The sequence below is a fragment of the Equus quagga genome, chromosome 1 (genome assembly GCF_021613505.1).
Source record: "Equus quagga isolate Etosha38 chromosome 1, UCLA_HA_Equagga_1.0, whole genome shotgun sequence".
Classification (NCBI taxonomy): Eukaryota; Metazoa; Chordata; class Mammalia; order Perissodactyla; family Equidae; genus Equus; species Equus quagga.
In genome coordinates, this window is record NC_060267.1 from 78,413,753 (window position 1) to 78,438,097 (window position 24,345).

Consider the following 24,345-nt stretch of genomic DNA (forward strand, 5'->3'; position numbering starts at 1 on the left):
TTCCGCTTTAGAAAAATTAAAAAGATCGGACCAAAACATAAGTTATTGAGCCCGTGCAGTTTAACTGGCACAAGGTAGCAGAGATAAATTGCTTCCTTTAGGGAAAGGGAGACCCCTGCTCTTTCACAGCATCTTTTTTCACAGCAAACGTCGTGCTAAGGCATCTTCTATACAGCTTCTCATTTTGTCCTCCTGACGTCTGGGAAGATAGTCATTATTTCACCAATTTGCTGAAGAGGAAACTGGGACTCAGAGATGAAGTGTGCTGCTCGTTGACACCCAGCTAATTAGGGAAGAGCTGGGATATGACTGCAGCTCCCTCAGACCCCTGAGCCCCCAAGTACCACAAAATCATCCCAAGGCATGTTAGAGGGAGTCAGATCAGCTTGTCTCATTAGATCCTCCTCAGTAGCCACATCCACACAAAAGGAATGAATTTGGCAGCATGGGTGGATTAAAGGGCATGGATTTGGCAATCAAACTAGTCAGTATTTGATTCTTGCTTCTGGAACCTGTGAAGCCTTAGGTAATGACTTAACCTCTTTAAACATCAATTTCTTCTCTGTTAAATGGGATGATAATAGCACTGAACGCATAAGGCTCTTCTAGGATTAAATGACATTAAATATTTTAAAATATTTAACATAGTGCCTGGTACGTACCAAATCATCCTGTTATTCATTTAGCAAACACACTTGCTACGTGGTAGCTATCATTTTAAGTGGAGAAGTAGATGACGCTGTGGAAAGACAGAGAGAGGGACAGCTAGTCTTTCTGGGGTGGACTGCCAGAGAGATTTTCCAGAGGAGTGTTAGGTTAAGCTATGGATAAAGGATGAACGGAGACTAGTCATAAGAAAACCAGTGCTGGGAATTTAGGGGAAGCTTCTGCAAAGGTGGGGAGGTGAGAGGGAATGTGGTCCATTCAGGAAGCTGCCACATTTCAGCTAGTCTGGAGCTGAGACTAGAGTACATGCAAGAAGAAATGAGAAGGCTGCAGAAGCAGGCAGGGACCAGATTATGCTTTGCCAATTGTCATGAAGCATTTGTTGGAAAATGATGCATGAATATCTCACTGTCTTCTGAGGCAGCCAATTCCAATTTCAGACTAACTCTAGCTTGCTAGAAGAGTTTTCTACTGTGTCCTATCTGAGCAGCCATCTCTTCGCAGGTTATGCATCTCCATACCTATAGGAGCATTGCTGAGTGATCAGCCTGTCTTAAGCCCCAATCTCTGCCCATATCTTAGGTCATCAGTGGCCCAGACTTGGTCTGTCCAGCCATCTCTAGAACCAGAGAAGACTTCTCTGACCTCTGTTCTGGAATCTACAGCCAGTAATGCACCTGCAATCTCATGCTTTTGTTTGGGCAAATACCTTCTCCAGTTGGTGGAAACTGACCTCAGAGTGACCACTACTCCCTGGAACTTTTTCTGAACATGAATAGTTATCCTGACTCTTATCATCTCTGATCAAAAACAGCCGTGGTTTTGATTGACGTGTTCAAATGTTCCGGGTTAACTCTAAGGTTTAGGACCAATTTTCCCTTCCTTCCTTCCTTCCTTCCTTCCTCTCTCCCTCCCTCCCTCTCTCACTCCCTTCCTTCCTTCCTTCCTTCCTTCCCTCCTCCCTCCCTCCCTCCCATTCTTCTGCCTTCCCTCCTCCCTTCCTCCCTCCCCCCATTCCTTCCTTCCTTCTTTTCATTCTTCTTTCCTTATTGGGAGGAGAGAGAGACATGTACACACATTTTTGTAAGAACAAAATACCGTTCAACCATACAAATCAAAGAGCATATAGATTCAAACTAACATAAAATCCTCTCCAAGAGCAGAAGGGTAACCCACCCATCCTGTAAGATAAAGAGAACTTACCTGAGTGGGATCCTGCCCATTGACTCAGCTTCTGCTCTTTAGAGCACTGCAGTGTGTCTCATCAACTTGGAGATGGAGGGCACTGTGGCTTGAATGTCTCATCTTTTTGGATGTATCTGAACCATATGGCAGGAGGATGGTTTTAGAGGCAGGCCAGACCAATCAGAGCTCCAGGTAGGAGGGATCCACTTTAACAGTCTTGTTTCTTGCATGGGAACCCCACCAAGAACCCAGCACACTGCAGTCCCTTTAGTCACAATCAGCTATGCCAGGCTGGGGTAACTGTCTTGGTTTTCATGTGGTGCCATGATTCATCCTCTATTCCTTGGCGACTGTTAACACAGCATCCACTTGTCCAAAATTGTCTCTTTTCTGGAATCTTCAGGATGCCTTAACAGGCTGATGGGCTTCTTGTTTTACTGGATTGAAGGATAGATAGGCATATGTGTGCATACTGACTTTTATTTGAATGCATTGTTTTTCTTTATGCTCATATACATGTATTTCTCACAGACCAATTGCATTTGACATTGCATATTGCTGATATTTATATAATGAGCTTTAATTAGGCCATAAAAACCCTTGGCCTATAATAATTAACTGTGCAACATTCAGTGAATTACCTAAACTTTCCGAATCTCAGTTGCCACATTTGCAAAAAGAAGCACTTGGACTAGATAATTTCTAAAGACCCTGGCAGCCCTAAACCTTCATTCATTCATTCATTCAGCAAATACTTACTGATAGCCTTGTATGTCCTGGAATTGGAGTCCAGTAGTAGGCAAAACAGCCTAAGTTTCTGCTCTCATGGAACCACCATTCTGCTTTAGAGAGAATGCAATGATCAAATAAACATTCACAGAAGCAATATAATGCCATGTAGAAAATAAAATAGACTAGTAGGGTAGAGAGACTGGAGTGAAGATAATATGATTAGCAAAGGCCTCACTGGGCAGTTGATGGTGAAGCTGAGACTTAAACAATGAGTTGACAAAGTCATTTGATGATTTAGGAGATGAGTTGTAGATTGTTCTGTGATAAGAAAATGTGAAAACATGTTTGAGTATTTTCAATCATATTATTTTATGTGATCATTATAGCCACTCTCTAAAATGGGTAGGAAAAGTAATTTTGTCATGTTTTTAATAGACAAAAAGAATGAAACCCAAAATGAGGATGTGTGTTACCCAGTAGCAAAGAATAAGTTAGTGACACAGCTGAGCTTCAAATTTTGATTTCCTGTCACTTATTCCACCTGCTTTTCCTTATTGTCCTCTTCTATGTTTCTCAAAACGGGTTCCTCTACACCCTTCTCAGTCTTCATTGTGCTGGTCACAATTCCCCATCTTTCGACTGCAAAACTGGTTTAATGAGTAAAGGAAAGAACCGAAAACCAAGAACCAAATACATTTTAGAGTGACTCAGTGGAAGGGGATCATAAAGAGACTTAACTGTCTTATTCTATAGAAGGTGAAATTGCAGCCAAGGGAGCAAAATGGCTTGTCCAAAGCCATGGGTAGATTAGAGAGCATCTATTCCAGATGCCAGTTCTCCTGATCAAGCTGCTGAATCTCAGAAACTGTCCCATTTCTTTTTCTTTCTTTCTTTTTTACCTATTTATTTTTGGTATGAGGCAATGAGATCATGTTAAAACCACTGACACTCCATTTATAGTTTACTATCTTTCATCACCCTTTTTTGCCACTTTTTGTACACGCTTCGCATATGAATATTTTAGGTATTTTTCTCCATTTATTATTAGCTTACATTATCCCAGAGAAATCTCATTTTGTTATTTCCTGCTCATACTTTGAAAGCCCTTTGGGTCCTAGGTGTCACTTTCCCTCCCATCTGTGCTCAGAATGCCTGTCTATTCCGTGGCCACTATAGAATTCACTGAATTTTACTGCCTCTTCCATATTTTGAGATAACATTGGAACCCAAAAGAGACCTGGCTGAAAATCATTCAGGGCTTTGAACATTCTGCTCTATTTGAATATATTGTTATTTATTAGGATCACTATCTTTGCTTACAGTCTTTTTTAGGCCTTTCAAATAACTATTCTAAATGCAAGGTGATGTAATGTATCGTCAAGTTCCAATTCATAAGACTGTCAAATCTCTTTATTAAATTTCAGTCCAGTTTGCACCAACTTTTCTATCCGGATAGTCCATTTCTTTGCAAATTTAGTTAAGAAAGAAAATAAAACAGTATTTAGGACAGATGGTAAGGCACGATATCTCACAGGAAAAAAATATTATTGGATGGTTTAGATAGAATTGGGTTTTCCCCCCTAATGTGTGCTTGAATTTGTAGTATGATCTCATTCTAATTAATATTTTCATAAAAATCTGTCTATAGTGCAATCTGCTGAAACAGATTCAAATCAGGTTTGAGGCCTCTTCAATACAATCAATAATAAAGATTCTAGAACTCTGAAAGAACTTTGTTAATTCATCATTTCCTGAGTACCTGCCGTGAGACTGGCATTGCCCTAAGAATTAGGGATGTACATAGAAGTAAGAACGGGGCCAGCACAAAAATATCTCACGATCCAAGAACTGTACTCATTCATTCATTCATTTATTAGCATATACCAATTACATAATATGGCAAGGGAGTTTTCTTGATCCTAAAGAAAGACATCCACTTTGAGATATGCTTCCATGAAGCTTATATCACATGGGAGAAGGAAGAAACAATAAGTAAAAATTTATTTTTATATAGTAAATAACACTGTGAAGTAAGTTAAATAAGATGGTCTGCTGCTCTCTAATGGGGGTGCAGGAGTAAGAGGTGAGCTTACTGTAAGTAGACAAGGTTGTTATTTGAGGAAGTAATATTTGAACTGAACCCTAAATGATGAAGAGGAGAAAACTGAGAAAAGCCAGGAAAAAGGTATTCCAGGTAAAATGAAAGCAAGTTCAAGTTTCTGGAGCAATAACAAGTTTGGCTTACTTAAGGAATAGGTACTTGTTGAATGGAGGGATGTCTGGATAGATGGATAAAATGAATGAATGAATAAATAGAAGGTGGTGGACAAAGAGATAGTCGTAGGATGTAGTCAAATAAAGTGGGGACTTATAGGCCATTATCCAGACTTTGGATTTTGTTCCCTGTGACACAGGAAGTCATTGAGAAGTTTTAAGCAGGAAAGTGGCCTGATATAATTTATATTTTTAAAAGAGCATTCTAGCTGTACCCTGGAAGAGGGAGGATTGAGAAATAGACACAGAAGAAGCAGGGAGACTGGTTAGATGAACATTGTGATAGTGACTGTGGCTTGGATCAGGGTGGCAGTGATGGAGCAAAAGTAGATCTTTTTGAAATATTCTGAGAGGAAAGAGTCTACAGGGTGTGCTCGTGGACTTTGTGTGGTGTTGGAGGGTGGGCTAAAAAAATAGCAGAGATGACTCAGAAGGTTGTGGTTTGGCCATTGTTGGGCAATGTTGTTATTTACTAAGATGGAGAAGAAAGAAAGGAATATGGGGAGAAACCATTACTTCTCTTGTAGACATGTTGATTTTGTGATGCCTTTAAATAGATACTTAAATAGAGATGTCATTGTAGGCGGTTGGGACTCAGACAAGAGGTCATATATAAAGAAATGTTTGAGTCATTGACACATAGATGTTTTAAAATTTTTATTTCAAACTAGGACTGGATGACAGAATGTAGATAAATAAGACAAGGAAGCCCAATACCTGGCCCTGAAACATGGCACATTTAGTAGAGATTTAGGGAGGCAGAAGACAGTCAATGAATCTATGTGAAAAGAGCTAAGAGCCCGAACGGCCTAGGATGGCGTGGTGTCATGGAATCTAAGAGAGGGTACTTCAAGAAACAGAAATGGACTATTTTTTTTATATGCTTCAAAGCAGTCTAGCAAGATGACCATTTTGAAATTACGGTTAATTTTAGCAATGTTGAGGTCAATGGTGATCATGACAAGATTGATTTTAATGGAGTGGTGAGTGCAGAAGCTAGACTGGAGAGAACTGACGAGTGAATTGTAGGAGAAAAAGTGGGTAATGTGAGTTTAGATAACTTTCAATAAATTTTACTGTGAATCATGGAAAGGGAAATGTTAAGCAGGAGACATAGTGGTAAGGAGATGTGGAATGAAAGGAGGTTTTATTATTTTTAATTTTTAAAATTTGTATTACTTATTTTTTAATTAAAATTTTTATATAGGCAATATCCTGTTTTGCCGGTTCGAAAGAAGAGAATAATGATCCAGAAAGTAAAGGGAATTGGTTTGTGCTAAACAAATAGGAACGCAGAAGAGGGACAGATGAGGCTTCAGGGAGCTAAAGATGCTAGAATTAAATTTTGATGGAAGACTCAAAGGTGGAGACCAGGCTTTCAGGCTGAAAAAATAAGGGCAGAATCTCTGAGGTGTGAGTTCTGGAAGGAACTGTGTACATTTGAGAGCGGAGTTGTGGTTGGAAATGAGACGAGACAGGAAATTTGGAGTCAGTCTACAAAAGGACTTGAGTGCTAGGTGGGGAAGTTTGAATTTTTGCAGGCGTCAATTAAAGAGTTTCAAATATGATCAGATTTACATTTTAGATTAATACTCATAGGCTGCATTGTGAGAAGGGATTGAAATGGGGAAGACCAAAAGCCAGTTAAGAGAGTGTTGTCAAGGCCAAGTGGACAGAGGAGAAGCTGTCCTCCTAAGGGTGTGCTCCATGAGTGTGGGGTTGACACTGCTTTAAGATTCATTCTTCTTTTCCTAGTGCTTTTGGTTTGCTAGATGGTGCCTGGTTGTCACAATGAAACGCAGGAAGGAATTTTTGGCCCACTTTGGAATGTGGCCAACCCTTGAAGGAACCAGAAACCAACTTTAGCTCCTTAGATTCAGTAGACCTAATGAGAATCTGAAGCTTGTTAGCAGATTCATGGTTCCTTAGAAGCCCTTCACCACCCTGTCTTTTGTATTCTGGACAAACTGATCTGGTTGAGGAGGTTAAGAATAAACCTTGGTTTGAATAGAATTAAACGAGGTCAGCAATGTGGGTTTGACATGAAGCCTTTGAAAGATAGGCTCTGTAAAGTTCAAATATTTCTGTCCAGAGGATACATGTGCCAATATAGCCATCCCCTGCCCCCCTCAAAACTTTGCCTTTATAAACCTTTAGGGGTTAAGGACTCCAATTTCCCCTCTTCCAAGAAGCTATTATTTGGACACAAAGATTGTGCATTTTTTGGTCTTTTCTTGTTGTTGCTTGGATGAATTGTTATGTGGCATGAAGCTTGTTGTGGTTGGACCCATCCCTAAATAAACAACTGAACTTAAAAAATACTATTTTTTTCTGCTGTTTAAAAAATAGAAAAAAAATAGTAATCGTTGGACTAAATGAGAGTATTCTAATGCCAATCACTGTTCCCTCAGCTAGAAATAGAAACAGATGCTAATTTCTCCAAAGCTGATCCATCTTCATAAACAAGAAGTTTAGAAATACAGGTAAACCCACCCATCCTTTGGAAGGTAGCCCATCCATGAAGAGTGTGTGTTCAAATTCTTTGTTTCCTCCTTGAGTCCTAAACAAAATCCATTTCTCGGGGCCAGTCTGGTGGTGCAGTGGTTAAGTTCACGTGCTCCACTTCAGTGGTCCTGGGTACACCGGTTCCAATCCCACGTGCGGACCTAAAACCACTCATCAAGCCATGCTGTGGTAGGCATCCCACATATAAAGTAGAGGAAGATGGGCACAGATGTTAGCTCAGGGCCTGTCTTCCTCAGCAAAAAGAGGAAGATTGGGGGCCAGCCCAGTGGTGCAGCGGTTAAGTTCACATGTTCTGCTTGGGCAGGCTGGGGTCTGCCAGTTCGGATCCCCAGTGTGGACCTCTGCACTGCTTACCAATTCATGCTGTGGTAGGCCTCCCACATATAAAATAGGGGAAGTTGTGCACGGATGTTAGCTTGGGGCCAATCTTCCTCAAAAAAAAAATAGTAATAAAGAGAAAAAAGACGAAGATTGGCAGTGAATGTTAGCTCAGGGCTAATCTTCAAAAAGAATCCATTTCCTATTACGTATAACCCTCATCTCTCCATCTGCAGGTGGTGTTTTAAGAATTTTTTTCTAAACGGGCTGGAGACTTCTTAACTCCAATAGCTTCTCAGACTAGTTGTATTTAGTCCATACCCATGGCTGTTGTGAAAAGTGAAAGTAGAGTTTCCCAAAAGTAATACTGAAACTTGGTTAAGGATAACAAACTATTTTGTTGCTGGAATTATGTACTGAAAACCTGGTCCGATAAGGTAACATGGTGCCATAGAAAGGGCATTGTGTTAGGAGTTGAAGAGACAACATTCTAGTCTTGTCATACTGGAAGTTTTCTCTAAAGGCTTCTGTAAATCACTTCAACTTTATGAACCTCAGCTTTCCCAACTTAAAATGAAATAATGGCCTTCAGCTCCAAGACCATCACCATCATCATAGACCACTTATTGATGTTAGGTACTAAGTGCTTTACCTACGTTTACCACTAGATATAAGTTCCATAAGGGAAATGTCCTGGATGATTTATTTACTGCTCTGTGTCTACAGTTTATCACAGTACCTGGCACACAGAAGCAATGAAGTAAATATTTTTGGTTATAGTATAATTGCATTTAATATTAAGTGATCTGAGCATCAAAATAAACATTCAATCCCTCAACCATTATTCAGATGAGGAAACCAAAGTCTAGAAATTCTAAGTAGTTTGCCCAAAGTCAAATCGATATTAAATGGCACACCTGCTAAGAAAAAACATTCCTTACATCTCACCACCTCTAAGAGTGTGAAAATCCCAGGTTTTCCTGCTCAGAAAAATCTTCAAAGTCTCTACATTTCTGAAGGATAAAGGTAAAATATCTTGACATGACATTTTAATCCTTCTTCAGTCTGGCCTGAGATCAGCTTTCAATTTATTAGTTCCAGGATCCACTGTGCTCCTTTACTCTAACATTGCCAGTTTACTCACATACACAAATATTGGTTGAGGTTCATCCATCGCTCATACTCTTTCTTCCACATGCTCAAATTCTCTTCTTCCTCCTATGTGCTGTTCCCAAACCAACTTCTCAGGAAATCCTCCTCTGTTTTCCCGAGAAGTACTGATTGCCCTTGCAAGGGAGGAGATCAACCTGATTCACCAGTGTATCCCCAATACCAGCAGAGACACAGAGCAGGTACTGAGTAGATATTGGTGAAATGAATTGATAGTCTTCTCCAGTTCTCATCTGGAAGTCAGAAGCTATCTTAGCTGTTGATGATGGCATCCCTCACTCCTAAAACCTCCAGAAAGCTTTGGTATCTCTTATTTGTTGCCATTCGTTTCTGAAATGATTACAGATGAATGACTGGGATCTTAGTCCCAGCTGGATATCATGGAGATGTGTGAGAGACAACCACTTGGTGGTTTGTTTCAGAACAACAGCAATCAATCCCAAAGACTGAAGAAATTTTACCATGAAGCTAATAAATCTTGTAAGCAAAAATATGTCATTGCCATGGAAGAAGATACCTTTTGTATTGATGAAATTTCATTTGCAGTACTCTCATGACATGGCCAGTAATCACATTATAAAAAAGTATACCAGCACCTGGTTAGTTTAGACAATACATAATCTGTTAACAATTGAAATTAAATATTAAGCATTTGTTAGCTTTCGTTTGTCATTCATCCATTTATTCCACAGCCATTTATCAGGCACCTCCTTTACTCTAGGTACCGTGAGTTGAGAGTACAGATGTGAAAGACTCAGCAGTTTTGTACCCAGAGATCCTCCCCGCCTGCTGAGGGAGACTGGCCCATAGACAGACTGAACAAAAGCTGTGAGATCTGGGAATTGTGAGAGCACAGAGGAAGGATGCTTAACCCAGCTAGGATGGCAGTCAGGGAAAGAGGAAGGATAGAGAAGACTTGCTAGAGAAAACACTTTGAGCTGAACCTTCAAGAATCAGTGGCAGTCAGCAAAGTGAAAAATGAGAAATATGTCCTAGCAGAGGAAACAACCTATTGTGAGGGCATAGAAGAATGAAACGGAATGGCTGGTTTGGAAAACTGCAGGAAGAGGCCAGTTTGTGGAGGGTCTTGTATGCCAGGCTAAGGAAAGATGATCTTCTCCTATAAGCAGTAGGGATCTATCAAAGATATATGTGAAGAAGGGGTATGGTCACATATGTATTGAGAATAGAAGACATATAGTCCAAATTCCTTAAATTATCCCACTATCGTGAAGAATATGCATTATCTCAGGCCCTGTTTGAAGAACACATTGGCTGAAGTTAGTTTTTGCAGTGAGCAGTAACTTATGATTATCTGTTGTCAAGGTCCTTAAACTGGTGAGGGTGCAGGGGGGTTTCCTAGTGGAAACCATCCCTAAGATCTTGTACTGAGCTGACATGAGTAATGTAAGTCCCTCCTTTTTCCATCAATGAACTCTCTAGTTATTTCTCTCAGTCAGTCACCTCAAGGATTCCAGTGGTTTCACGAATTACCGGAAGTTTCTGAGCAAGTTAGTGGCCCCACTTGGGACTTGGGTTGAAATAGTTCCACTCTAAGTAAGTATATTCTTTTCTTTAGATTGTTGCTTTTTTTTTTCTTTTTGTTTGTTTGCTTAGTGCCTTGCCATTCATATTGAAAATATCCCATGCACCACCTTCAATCATTTCTGCTCCTGAAGATTCCTTAAATCTAAAGCTTGGTGAATAACAGTAGAATCTCTAAGTAAGAAGACTTCTCCTCCAGGGGCTGGCCCAGTGCCATAGTGGTTGAGTTTGTACACTCTGCTTTGGCAGCACAGCGTTTGCAGGTTTGGATCCCAGGCATGGACCTACACACTGTTCTTCAAGCCATGCTGTAGTGGCATCCCACATACAAAATAGAGGAAGATTGGCACAGATGTTAGCTTAGAAACAGTCTTCTTCAGGCAACAAGCGGGAGATTGGCAACAGATATTAGCTCTGGGCCAGTTTTCCTCGCCAAAAAAAATAAATAAATAAAAGAAGAAGAAGAAGACTTCTTCTTCAGCCCCTACCTCATCCCATTATCTTCATTGTTAAGAACAGGCCCTGTGCCTTTAAGACGGTATCACTTTTCCATCTCTCAGTCTATGATGTTACGTAATTACACCCAGGATTTTACTGAGGCAGTCTACAAGGTAATCTCGTTTCCATTTTATAGATGGAAAAACTGAGGCATGGGAAAGTAAAATAAGAAGCCCAAGTTTACCTAGTAATCAGGGACAGATAAGGAGCTTGAATTTAGGGCTTCTGACTGCAGGGATAAAAACTCTTAACAATAACTCAAAGCTCAGCTTTTGAGTATAGTTTAAGGTAAACTCATCTCATTTCTCTAAGACTTGGCTTTCCAAGCTTTCCAATGGGGGTAACAATCCCTGCTTATCTCAGATAATGTCCTTCAGACATGCTTCAGGAATGCAGAGGATGGCATTTCATCCAGACAGATGGAAATCAAAAATTAAGTCAATGAGGAGTGGCATCAGTTGTGTCTGTCCACTTGCAGAGCGTCCATCTGCCTCGGGCTCTTGGAGCTGAGCTCCTTTCTTCCAAAAGGAAAAACAAGTATTGGCAAATGAAAGCTCAACTGGGGAAGACAGAGTTGGCAATGCCTCCCCATCACATCAAGTCTCCTACTTGGATGGAGGAAATTTCTAAATGTGTCACTGCATGAAAGGGAATGAATCTGAAATGAGGAGTTCCCTTATGTCAGAGGAAGATGGGGTGAAATGGAGAAATCAGACTGCCCAGTGCAAACTCACTGGAAGCTAGTCACTACTGGTGTCTCAGTTCCTTTCCCTTCACCCCAAGGTCTAGTCTAAAGAAACTTTTCAAAGGGTGCAGAGTCTATATCTGGACAAGAGAGTATGTGCACCAAGGGTGCCAAATTTGAGTCATTTATTCATTCAACAAATACTTGTTGGGAGCATAATAAGTTTTCACAATATTCCTCCCAGTGAGATGTGTTATTATCAATGCCACCTCATTACTACATGGAAGGCAGGTGGCAGAGTGATCATTTGACCTTAGTGTTGACTTCAAACGCTTTTCACTACAACCTGCTCAGCTCCCAATGTAAAGCATTCAAGAACCACCAAGTAAATTGATGTAATGAAAACAGGAAGGCCAGTTTTGTTTTATGGTTTTCTTGAGGCTGTCTTTGTTTTTCCTGGCCACATATTTGTATTCCATTCCTTGCCCTATTCTCTTCAGTGCGCAGGAGTAGAGAGGGAGAGAGAATTCCCCAGATGAAGACTGGCAGGTGTAGCTGAAGAACCCCTGGGACTCTGGTAGCAAGGGAAACTGGATGGCGGAGTCCAAGGATGCTATTAAAAAAAAAAAAAAAAAAGGACTCACAGTAGCTTTGTCAGCAGAATCTTCAAGAAGAAACCAGGCATCTTCTGTCTCCCTCTCATTCTGTCTCTCTCTCTCTTGTTCTTTGACTCTCTCTTCTCTTTAGCTCTATCTCCTATCTCTCTTTTAATTCTCTCTCTGCCTATCTGTATATCATCCATCTGCCTGTCTCCGTACCTATACCTACCTAGGTCTACCTCTACCTCCTCTCCAGAACCTCCAGAACTTCCAGGTTCTGCTCACTCTAAGCAGACAGGTATATTGAGGTCTTAAACATAATCAGAAAGAAATTAGCCTTCATGAGAATTCAACTCTAGTCCCAATTCTTTCCATTCTGAGAGGTTTCTTTGCTGAGGAAATGAATTAAGTCATCTTAGAGAATAGACCTTACATGATCTTATGATAATCTTCCCCTTTGTATCTTCATATTGGAGGAGGAGAAAGGCAGTACCAAGAGGCAGGCAACCCATGATCTTATCCTCAAGAGGATGTGCTTTCATCATTCTGTAGATATAGCATGTAGGAGGAGCTCTCTCTGCTAAGCATAAAAAGGCCAGGCTCCTACTTCTAGCCCTACCACCAGCTCTCTCCGTGACCTGGAAGCAAGTGCCTTACCTCCTGTGGCTCTTACTTTTCCATTAGATAAAATGGGTGAAGGGGCTGGCATTATACACATCATCTCATGAAATCACTTTCAACAGCGCTGGATAAATAATATTATGTCCATTTTTTTTTTTTTTGGATGAAGGAAATGAAGCTCAGAGAGGTTAGGTTAGTTTATTTAATTCCTACATAGCTTACGTATGGCAGAGTTAGGATTTGAACCTAGCTTTGCCTGATGCCCAAACCTGCCCTCATTGCAATTCCCTTTATTGGGTTTCTAAAGAGTAAAGTCTGGATTGATAGCTGGCCACTCTTGGACTGGGGCTAAGCTTTATTATATGTCAGTTGGTCACATTCATCAAGAGGTTGGAGCTACCGAGAAGTGCCAGACCTGTATTCTTTCCATGCTTGAATTGCTAAGCATGCTACCGGTCACTGGAGTCCTCAGCTGGCTCACACTCATCCTTAAATAATTGAATTATAGTGAATTGATTTATTCTGGCTCTTTTGATAGTATTTCACTATGTAAACTGTTTGCAGAAATAAACAAGGGATTTTGGAGCTTGGAAGGGGCTCAACATTCTGCTGCCCCTGAATTCAATGACTCCTTTTTCAGATAGTCAGCATCACAGAAATCCAACTCTTATTTCTACCTAGCCCAGGCTCTTTCAATCTGGGGGAATGCTCCTTGAAAGTGGTTCAAGTGAGTACTGATTTCACAAGCTGGTTCAATGCAGCCACTTAGGCATAAACTGACCCCTCAGAAGAAGAAGAGTGTTTTCTCTCTTGACCATTATTTTCGAATGTATAAAGCGTGTTTATGTCCATTTCCTATGAGAGTTCTATGGCTGTCTGAGGAGGTTGTGCTGGCTGGGATAATCCTTTCTGTATTATAGATGGGAAGCCAGAGACTGAGAAGTGAAGTTAATTGTGCAAAGTTACATAGCTCATATAAGGGACAGAAGTCCCATCCTGGTTGGAAACGGAGCTCCACTCCATTATTTTGGAGTAAATAGAGGAGGATGTCCTAGATCAAGCAGTATCCGCATACGTTCTAATTTACCTAAGACATTCAGATTTTCCCAGGATATCTGCCAATGGCCTGGACATAGTTTTTAATAGCATCTCTATGATTCTCAAAATGCACTAGGTTGGATGATAAATTATAAGATCACCCTAAGACACTGAATAGGGACTAGATTTCAAGGAGCTCACAGTTTTTCAGAGGAGCTGTAGCAGGTACACATAATGGAAGCACACTGTGGTAAGTGTTAAGATGAGAATCTTTATAAAATAGGAACCTACACAGGAAGAGGTATTTAACTTTGCCTAGAAGAGTTGGGAAAATAGCCCAGAATACCTGACATTCAAGTTATTAAAAGATGGGCAGGCTGATCTCTTTTGGATGGCTATATCCAGGTCTCTCCTTGTATTGTTCTGTATTGAAACACCAAGAAACAAGTATAGGTCCTACCTACTTAGAAGGCATCCCGCTAGCTCTGTGCTTCTGTGATCTTTGTCCTTGCAGCTAAGTCAGGATCATTGCAGCCAGTGGCAGCATTAAATTGTCCCAGGTAGAAATCCTTGCTGTGATTTGATTGCACGGGAGCTTGAGAACTCACCTGGCCTTTAACTGAAATTTCTAAGGTATCTGAGAAGCCAGGAAGGGCTCCTGGTGTCCCAGCAGTCTAACCTCCTTACCGATAGTGATGATTGAGCCCAGAGAGGGAAAGAGACTACTCTAAAGTAACAGAGCAATTTAGTTTCAGAGCTGGGACTGAAGCCAGCATCTCTTGTGTATCAGTTCACTTTTTATGCAAAAGTGAAATTCTCTTTGGAGTAAAACCTCAGTTTGCAGCTATGAAGTTCTGTGGTATCAGATAATATACCCAGAACGTGGGAAGTGAAAATCTGAGTTTAAAACCAGGATCTGGCATTAACACACTGCATGACCCTAAGCAAGTTATTAAAGACATGTGGGATCTCAGTTTCCTAATCTGGAAGACTAAAATAATAATTAAAATAATAATACCCTCCTCACAAGGTTGCTGTGGGAATCACTTGGGATAATGAAGGCGGAAAGTGTGTGTGAACTTTTGTGTGTGTGTGTGTGTGTGTGTGTGTGTGTGTGTATGTAGTTAAAAATATAGAACACAAGATCTATCCTCTTAAGAAATTTTCGGGTGCACATATGCTTACTATAACTATAAGGACAATGTTAACTGCAGGCACAGCGTTGTACAGCAGATCTCCAGAACTTAATCATCTTGTATAACTGAACCTTAACTCTCACCTCTCAACCATTTCCCCCTCCCTGTAGCTCCAGGCTACCACCATTCTACTTTCTCCTTCTATGAGTTTGACTACTTTCTATACCTCATATAAGTGGAATCATACAGTATTTGTCCTTCTGTAATTGGCTTACTTCACTTAGCATAATGTCCTCCAAATTCATCCATGTTGTCACGTCTGGCAGAATTTCCTCCCTTTTCAAGGGTGAATAATATTCCATCATGACTATTGGTGATGGGTTTGATAGTGCTGAGGGCTCTGCTGGTCTGATTCCATAGCTGCTGATGATAGCTGAGACCAAAGAACAATCTCTGTTTTCTCCCTTCTGTGTCCCTCTCCTGCAGATGAACCTAGCCGGTGCTACTTCCATGATGGTGATGGGGTCTGTGAGGAGTTTGAACAAAAAACTAGCATCAAGGACTGTGGTGTCTACACGCCCCAGGGGTTCCTGGATCAATGGGCATCCAATGCTTCAGTATCCCATCAAGACCAGCAGTGTCCAGGCTGGGTCATCATTGGTCAGCCAGCAGCATCCCAGGTAAGCTCCCAACCACGTGTGACTTTCTTGCGGACATTCTGAACCTCTGTGCTGCCCTCAAGACTGCCCACCTCGAAGGCAGGGTCAATGGACGTGGCCACTTGACCATGTCTCTAGCAAATATATTTTCAGGGTCTCAGAGTCCCATCTGTCAGGGGTTAGACATGGTGTGGTTAAGGGCAGGGAACAGCAGTGTGGTCAGGGTAATGACTGTCTGCCTGTTTCCCTACGTGTTATAATTCATATTTGGGGAAAGAATTCCATTTTGGATATACCGCTAGAATTCTATGGGGTAAGAACAAATTCTTCAGAGGGAGTCCTGATTTTGGGGGGGGAATACCAAGTCGTATGCTCCTTGAGTACCCTCCTGTGAATTAATGGTGACTCTACCATGAATTTGCTGTGTGGCCTTGGACTAGTTTCCCCACCTCTCTGGGCCCCATGTTTTCCTATGTTTAAATTAGAGAGTAATTGAGGTTGATGATCTCCAAGGACCTCCCCAACTCTGAAAAGCTGTGACTCATTCCTCAGTCCCCTAATGAACTATTTATGTTCCAGGGTTCTTCCCTAAGGGAATGCCTGCTTAGTTGAGGGAGCCAGAGCGTTGGGGCCCCCAGAGCTTGTGGGATTCTAAGGATGGCCGGGCTGTCCCCAGAGCCCGCTTTCCAATTATCCTGCTAAGCAAACACCTGCCTTCTTTCGAGACTACCATTTCCCAGTGACACGACTCAGTGCTTCCCACTGCCTGGCCCAGTGGCCACCTCTGAGTCCAGCCTGCCTCCTGGCATTGCAGATGAACCATTATTCCTAGCCATTCCTCTCTAATATTGATGCCCTAACTCAGGGATGGGGGCACGGGTAGGCTGGTTTCTAGATGAAAGAGAGATGTGACCTTCTGGGGACCAGTGAAAATCATTGGATGAAGTATAAGATAGGTCCATCTCATTTATAATCTATAGTGTTATTTGATCATTTTTTCATTTATCCGTTTGCTTGTGCTTATATGCATTAGATTATTTATTCATTTGTGTTTGTTTCTGACTGCCATGGGGAGAGTGGGAAAAAATCATGTGTAGAATGAATGAATGAATGAGTGAGTGAGTGTCTAGGGTTCATCGTCCCCCTCTGTACTTGCTGAATTCATCTTTAGTTACACCCATCACACTGAACTCTAATTATCTGTTTGTATGTCTGGCTCCCTCATTAGGCTGCTAGTTCTTTGAAAACAGTTTTGAGCTTTATTCATCTTTGTCCTCTCATCTTCAGGCATAGGTCTAGAGAAGACTAGCTGCTCAAGAAATGTGTTTAATTGGCTATAGATCCATGCACATACACACACACACACACACACACACAGACACACATGTACATGCACATTGCTGCATGCAAATGAACAACGCTAAGAGAAAATGCTCAAGAATCCCCTTTCTATGACATCGAATGTCCTGCTCAGGAACAGCAGGGCTGGCCAGCAAGAGAGCCAGGAATTCCAAATTCAACCAGCATCCAGTTCCTAGAAATGTTTAAAAAACATCATTCAAACAAGGGAATTATTAACGCACACCGAATCTCACATGAGCAAGAGTTGAGGTAGCAGCTGTGCTTAAAAAATGACCCAAAGGTTATTGCTACTAATGCGAGAAAAGGAGAGAAAGAATTTTTCAGTCTTAGCATCTGAAAAGAGATTTCATGGGGCAATTATCCCAATCTTGTAAGGAGGGGGCTGTCAGGAATTATGGGTGATTATCTCTTCCTAAACAAAAATCCAATTTAAAAAAATCATTATAAATACTAGCACTTCGATCTACAAAGAGGAGACGAGGAAACAAAATCATCCTATTGAATTATTCATCGTAACCAATTTTATTTTAATGAAATCGACTAGGTTGCATTACTCTGGGCTCGGACATAATCTTTGTTACAAGGAGACTTCAGCTGTAACTAAATTTGCCATAATGAGATCAGCTCACTGGAGAATACTGGGTCAGAAGAGGGCATGTGTGTGCAGGCTGGGTGCAGGGCCAGGCAGGGCGGCCCGGAGGGCGGCAGAACAAAAGTCTCCCGAATTCCCCATATGAAAGCAAATGCCTAGAAGTCATTCACACACTGCCCTCCATCATGCACACGTGCATACGCACACACACATACAGAGCCTGCATAATTCTGGGTAAGGCCCTTCATGGAGTGTAAATGTAGCTCCCTTCTGACAACAGAGAAGAGGAGGAGGAAGTATAGCCATGGTCTTCATTACCTCGTGCAGTGATTAGAGGAGGCTGGTGGTTAATTTTCACCTTGTCATGCTTCCATGAAGAGGTTGATGGCTTGAGAAAGGGAGTTGGGAGGTTGTTAGATGCACCATGTGCCCCTCACCTTCTCCCAACACAATTATAGTCTTCTTCTCCTCCTTCTTCCTCTCTCTCTCTCTTTCTGTCTCTCTTACACACACACACACATGCATACACACACCTACACACACAAAAATTCCTACAGGAACAGACCATGGAGGTGCATGGGTGCAGAGCACCAAAGCAGATGGAGGAGAGTGGGGAGGGAACCCCCTCAAGGGCCACCAGCTAGTGTATTGGTCATTCATACACACCATAGCCAATCCATTGCCTATTCTTCAAGGTAAGAATTATTAACTACCTTGGAAGAACTGAGAGGTGGAATGGCTTCCAAAAGTCACAGAACCCATAAGTGGAGAATCTAGGATTAGAGGGATCTCATGGAAGATGACAGTGGGAGCCTGGGAATATGCAGTCACATCAAAAATTTGGAAATAACTGGATACCTGGAAAACATCAATGGGAAACATGCAGAAAGAATCGTCAATCAGCAGATCTTAGTGTTGGTGTCACTGTGTAGACCTTGTGTGGTACTTGAATTCGCCTCTAGTAGATTCACGGGCACTGCTCACACCTTTGAGTTTGGACTGTTCTCACTCCCTGTCTCAGTGGCCATTTTGTGGTTCCTTGGTGTTCATTCACTAGGACACTCCATTAATTTGGGGATCGATGAAATGACCATAGTTACTCCCATTTCCTCTTTACAACCCACTTTTGTCCCTTTCCCTGATGCTGTAAAAATGATAAACGTAGGTATCTATTGGATTTAGGTGCCTAGCTCCGTGCTGGAGCCTGCGGAAGAAACCAGAGAAGTGAAGACCCAACCTCTGACCTTGTCAGTGTGCAAGACTTAGGTGTGAGGATTCTGTCAACAGGAGTAGCCCCGTCAGAATAAGTTGGCAGTTCTCACTGTGACTGCTGCAAAGTAGCAGCACCTGCTGTCCTAGATGAGTCTAGAAAATGGATTAAAACTTCAGTTTCGATTTTAGTATAAGCCCTCCACTTTTAATAGTTTCCAATCTCTCTCATCCATTCTCCTCAAACAAGATTCCCAAATTTGGTTGGAGCTAAGCTACTCCACCCCAAATATTGAGTCTTATATCCAGACGTTATCAGAAGTATCAGAACTCTCTAGTTGTGCAAATTGGGCTGAACGTCCCATAATAAGAGACATTCTTTGGATGTTTTGGCTGTGCACCTTCGTGGCCCAGCTGGAATTCCAGAAGTTTCTGAGACAGTACAAAAATGGAAATGAACCGAAAGAATCGAGTTATCTCTCTTCTGGGAACCTCAGAATGGTTTGGTTTAAATACTTGCAAAGATCTCGTCTTGTTCTCATTTTGTCTCCATGTTTCATATTTCTCTAGTGCTTTACACCAAAGGCTGCCAGAATGAGACATAGCTATTCCTTCCTCCTGCCTCACACCCAGCGTTTTTGCTGAAGCCCATTTCCTCCTGTCCAAACATGTGCTCCCTCCTTCTGCAATGGCCTGGGGAGGAAATGGAAACCCTAAGTCTATCTGGAATGCACTGTGCTCTCCCAGGGATCACAGACCTTCAGTCAACCAACCAATTTATTTGGCTAATCCTTTGAGGGTAAAACTCAGACTAAGCATTTCCAGGGCAGTCGTTTCAGGCCAAAGTAAAGAAAACCTTTCTAAGAATGAGAACAATCCACGGTGGGATGGAGTGCCTTGTGATACAGTAAGCTCCCCATCGTGAGGCTCTCGGGCTGAGCTGGTGATGGAGCAGGATTCCTGCTTTAGAAGGCAGACCCGGGAGTCCCTCCTTCCTCTGTAACTGATCCTCTGACTTTACATTCCATCAAGCCATGATTGGGTACACCACTCCTTTGCCACTTCACTTTGAATTGCTGTTACCTGTTCCTTGGCATGTCCATAATACTTTGTGCCTCTATCCAAATACAAATCATAATTGGTCTTGTATTACAGTCATTTATGTATTCATTCATTTATGTGTTTGATCAGACAGAAATATATTTGAAATCTATACCAAGGAATGAGAGTAGGGAGAGAGCATGGGTGTTAGTGGGGTGAAGTGGAAATCATGCAGGTGTGGCTTTATCCTCTTACCTTCTCTTCTTACTTGGGAACCTTGAGCACATTACTCCTCTGGGAACCTCAGTTTCCTCCTCTGGAAAGAGGGAATGATAGCATCTGCTTGGCAGAGATCGAAGGAGTAAATGCGGAGAAAACACTCAGCACTGGGTTTTTTCCCACTTATAAGGTAGTGCAAATGTTCATGCTTGCTGGGCCTCCTCCATACCCTCACCCCAGAGCTGGCCACAGTGACCCACACAGTACAAAGACTCAGTCAACATTTGGCTGAGTTAAGGATTGTTGCATCAGCCGATGTTTCCTGACTACTCAGGACTGTTCCAGGCGTTTTGAGAAAGTGCTCCTTTTGCTGCCCTCAAAGAGCTCACCATTTCATTGGAGGGGTGCGTCCAACTAAAAATAGCAGCCAAGACCCAAGAGTATGAGATTTGGAGGGAGTTTCCCTGAGGAAGAAACCACACTGCTATCAGTTTACTCAGGAGCAGGGGTGAGAGCCAATGTGTAAGGGATGGAAAATCCTTTGCCCACTTTCAGAAGGTCCTGGACAAATTATAAAAATAACATTTACCAAGTTCAATCCTACTAAAACTGCTGCAAAAATAGTAATAGCTCTTTTTACTTTACAGATCAGGACAGTAATGCTCAGAGAGCTGAGTGACTTGTTCTGGGGCTCACCCTTGTGTGAGGCAGAACCAGGATGTTCTGGTTCATAATAGGAGCCCAGGCGCAGGACAAGGCAGCTGATACCTGCTTCAGTGACTGACAGGAAAACAAGCTAGGAGATCTGGCATCTTTTGCATCTTTTCATATGTAGGATGCATTCAAGGAACACTAAGAAAGTGGGAGTCTCCCTCTTCAGTACCCCATAGATTGCCCCACTGTTTCTGCCATACCACCTAGATTTATACCTATAAGCACTCCTTATTTTAGGTTAAACATTGCCCTCCCAGAAAGTCGTCTAAAGTGTCTTATGAAAATGTGGGAGAAACATAGGAAAAGTTTTAAGTTGTCAATGGCAGAGTATAAAAAAGATTTCTCATATTTTGTAGAGTATGCCTAATTATCTCTGGGTTATGGGAGAAGAAGGAAGAAAAGCACAAACCGGACAATTATAGATGAACAGAAAACTTTTCTCAATTGCCAGGTTTGTCACCAGCCATTGCTACACACAGGACACTTTAAAATGTCAGTAACAGAGCATTGCAAGATGTTTGCATTCCTTCATGGCCACCAAGTGAGTCAGGAGAGCAGGGATCATTAATCTGTGTCCTCTTCATCCTTCTGTTCAGGAGAAGGGACCAGATACCCACTGGATTCTCTGGACACAAGGGTAAAAAATTCTTTCCACAAGCACTGATGATGCAGTGTAGGAAGTGTTCAGACAGGGGAACCTAGAGGAGGGTCAGGAGATATTTTCTGTGGAAGGGGTTGCTAAACTGTAACCAGAAGGATAAGCTCGGGGATAGAAGAAAGGTGTGGATGGAAGAGCATGTCGGAGAGAGAGAGAAAGAGACTGAGGTGAGGAGAGAGAGGGAAGGAAAGAAAGACGTGGAGGAAGGGAGAGGGTGGGAGGGAGGAAGCAGGAGGGAGGGAGGTAAAAAGAGATAAAAGAAGAAAGAGAGAGGGAGGGAGAAAGAGACATGGAGGGAGGGAAGAAGGGAGGCAGAGGGAGACAGAAAGACAGACATTCAAAAAGAAGGCCAATAAGAAATAAAGGAGAAGTCAAGAGAGATGAGCTTACAAAGGTGTCTGGGAACATCCCTCAAATGCTTGAAATTTAGACTTTATCCCAAGGGCAGTGGGGAGCTTTTCAGACGTTTTAAGCACTAAGCAAAGGGCTAACAAGATCAGATGTGCGTTACAGAAAGAGGAGTGACATCTATTGAACACATCCTGTACTAGGGGTTTGAAGCACTTTCTGAAACTGAGAAGTTTTACTTCTCCTCTCTGAAAATGAAGAAACTGAGTCTCAGGGCGGTGAACCACCTCACTGATGGGACTCTTTCTTCTACTTCCTTCTTTCTTACACCTGGCTACTAGTATGACATTGAAACAGTCTCACTCAGAAGTTTCGCATGGACAAGCAATTCTCCAATACTATTTAAATGATATTATTTGCAAAGGACAGAGAAGAATCTTGGACTCCACATCCAATGCTGAGGTCACTTCTAAGGGTTGTCTCTTCTTCGCATGTACCCTTACCCAAGCATGCAACTCTTTTCCCTGGTAAAATGGGACAGCATCTGCCCACGGTAGTGGAAGGAGGAGAAGCAAAGAGAACACACTGAAATGTCAGAGAAGATTCCAAGCAATTTTCCCAAATACCCAGGGGATCTGCTTTCTCCTGGTGGTTTCTGAATAATTTTTTCAAGAGCGCATGTGTGAGTCATCTAAGAAGACAGAACAGAAAGTCCCATAGTCTATTACAGCCTGTCCCATTAGTGTAGAGCACCCAAAATTCCCTCCCGGAGAGTAAAAAACAGTGCCTGCATCAGAAGGGAGCCCCCTCAGCTGGTTGCTATAACAGCCTTGAACTTGTCATGGCAAAACCTTGGACGGGGAGGGCTTTAAATCAATTAAATTTTTCAGGATGCCAACAAAGGGATCTAACAGACTGACCTCTGAGCCCTCTCTTCTTCCATCCTTCCTTCACTCATTCACTCTTTCAATATCTATTCAAACCTATGAAATGCCACACACTATGATTGGCTCTGAAAAACTTTGAGTGGTGAAAGTTTTAAAGGAAAAAAAATGAGATTTAGGATCAGATCAACCTAGTTTCAGTTCCAGGGTCCACTGCTTACCAGCTCTGTGGCTTTGGGCCAGCCAGTTCTCTTTGCCCCGACCCAATTTTTTATCTATAAAATAGGAGTAATAACATCTATATGGCAGGTGCCTGTCAAAGATAAGACAGTTCATCCAGTAACATGGTTTTCCTTCTGAGAGCAACTGATAATTTTTTAAAAGAAATGCTTCTTTCTGCCTATGGAGTTTTAGCAACTGAGGGATACAATTAGGAACAATTGGATCTTTTTTTTTAAAGGAATACTCTTCTGTGCACAGAAATCTAAGCAGAGAGAGACTGTGAGAGTCTCTTGGTCTTACCTGGTTTAATTAAGATTTGACTTTGATTAAATAATTTCCCTGAACCTCTCAATCCCCTATCCGTTATGAGATGCTTCTGAACTTTGGATTCAGAGTCAAGAGAATCTTATGGTGAACCTTCTGTGTCCAGAGCTTCATCGTCTGCGGTGGGTGGAGGTTGAAATGAACAATTCAACCTCTGCTTCAAGCAGTCTGTAGCGTCCATGGAGGAAAGGGAACCCTGAAAAAGGTACTCCGAATAGGAAAAGACAAATGTTGGCAAACTACTGTGATGCGTGGACAAAAGGATTTAACCTTAGAGGGGTGTACATTGAGGGGGAAGGGTTAGCCTGCATAAAGGGGAAGGTTAGATACGAAATTATTTTTCTTTTCAGCTGGGCATTTTGGGGAAATACAAAGTCTGTAGTGTGGTCGCATTTTTTCACAGAGGAAGTTTTAGAGCCAAAAAGACCCGGTTTGAGTGCTATTCCTGAGTTGCATGATGCCTGGCAAATGATGTGACTTTTCTGAGCCCGAATTTTTCTCATCGGTACAATGGGGCTGCTGTTACTCTGGGTTGGTCATGAGGATCCAAAGAGCTAACGAATATAAAGTTTTCGGTACCTGCCTACTTCTTACTAGCTATCCAGTTCATCTCAGTTCACATCTCTACTGAAGTTTGTTATCCTCGTGCAAAGTGAGTCTGGAAGGAGGAACGAACATTTGTGAGAGAGGGAAGCGATGGAGGGGTGGGTCCAGCATTTGGAGGCAGGCAGCAAACTTGTATTTCTGGACCAGCGAAGGTGCCACATGGAGCAGGGAGGGCCTGGTTTGAAGAGCGAGTCTTCATTTCTCACTTTCCAGTTGACTTCAGACTTGAAGCTCAAGAACAAGCAAGGCCTCGTGGTTTGGGGCTGCTTCCACTGGTTCTCCACAGAAAGCAGCATGGCCTTGCCAACCTACTCCATGGCCCCTCTAGGAGGATTTCTTGGCCTTTGTCTTCCCTGTGCTCCAAGCCTGACCCACTCCTTTCCATTGTCTTTATTCTCCACACCTTCATTTCCTACTCTTAGGTTCTGAACCAAACTCCTTCCTTCCATCCTTTTCATTCACTCAGGCTCCTTTCAGAACCCTTCTCCATTCTTGTCTTTCATTTTCTTTTTTT

At 42.1% G+C, this 24,345-nt stretch overlaps 1 protein-coding gene across 1 annotated transcript in view; it reads left to right on the forward strand.

Annotated features, from left to right (window-relative positions):
- PAPPA (pappalysin 1) overlaps window positions 1–24,345 on the forward strand; it is a gene marked incomplete at its 5' end in the record, with an annotated part of 240,634 nt that overhangs the window by 126,999 nt on the left and 89,290 nt on the right. Inside the window, one exon of the mRNA XM_046676707.1 lies at window positions 15,480–15,673. Coding sequence (XP_046532663.1) covers window positions 15,480–15,673 — 194 coding nt within the window. The remainder of the gene's footprint in view (window positions 1–15,479; window positions 15,674–24,345) is intronic.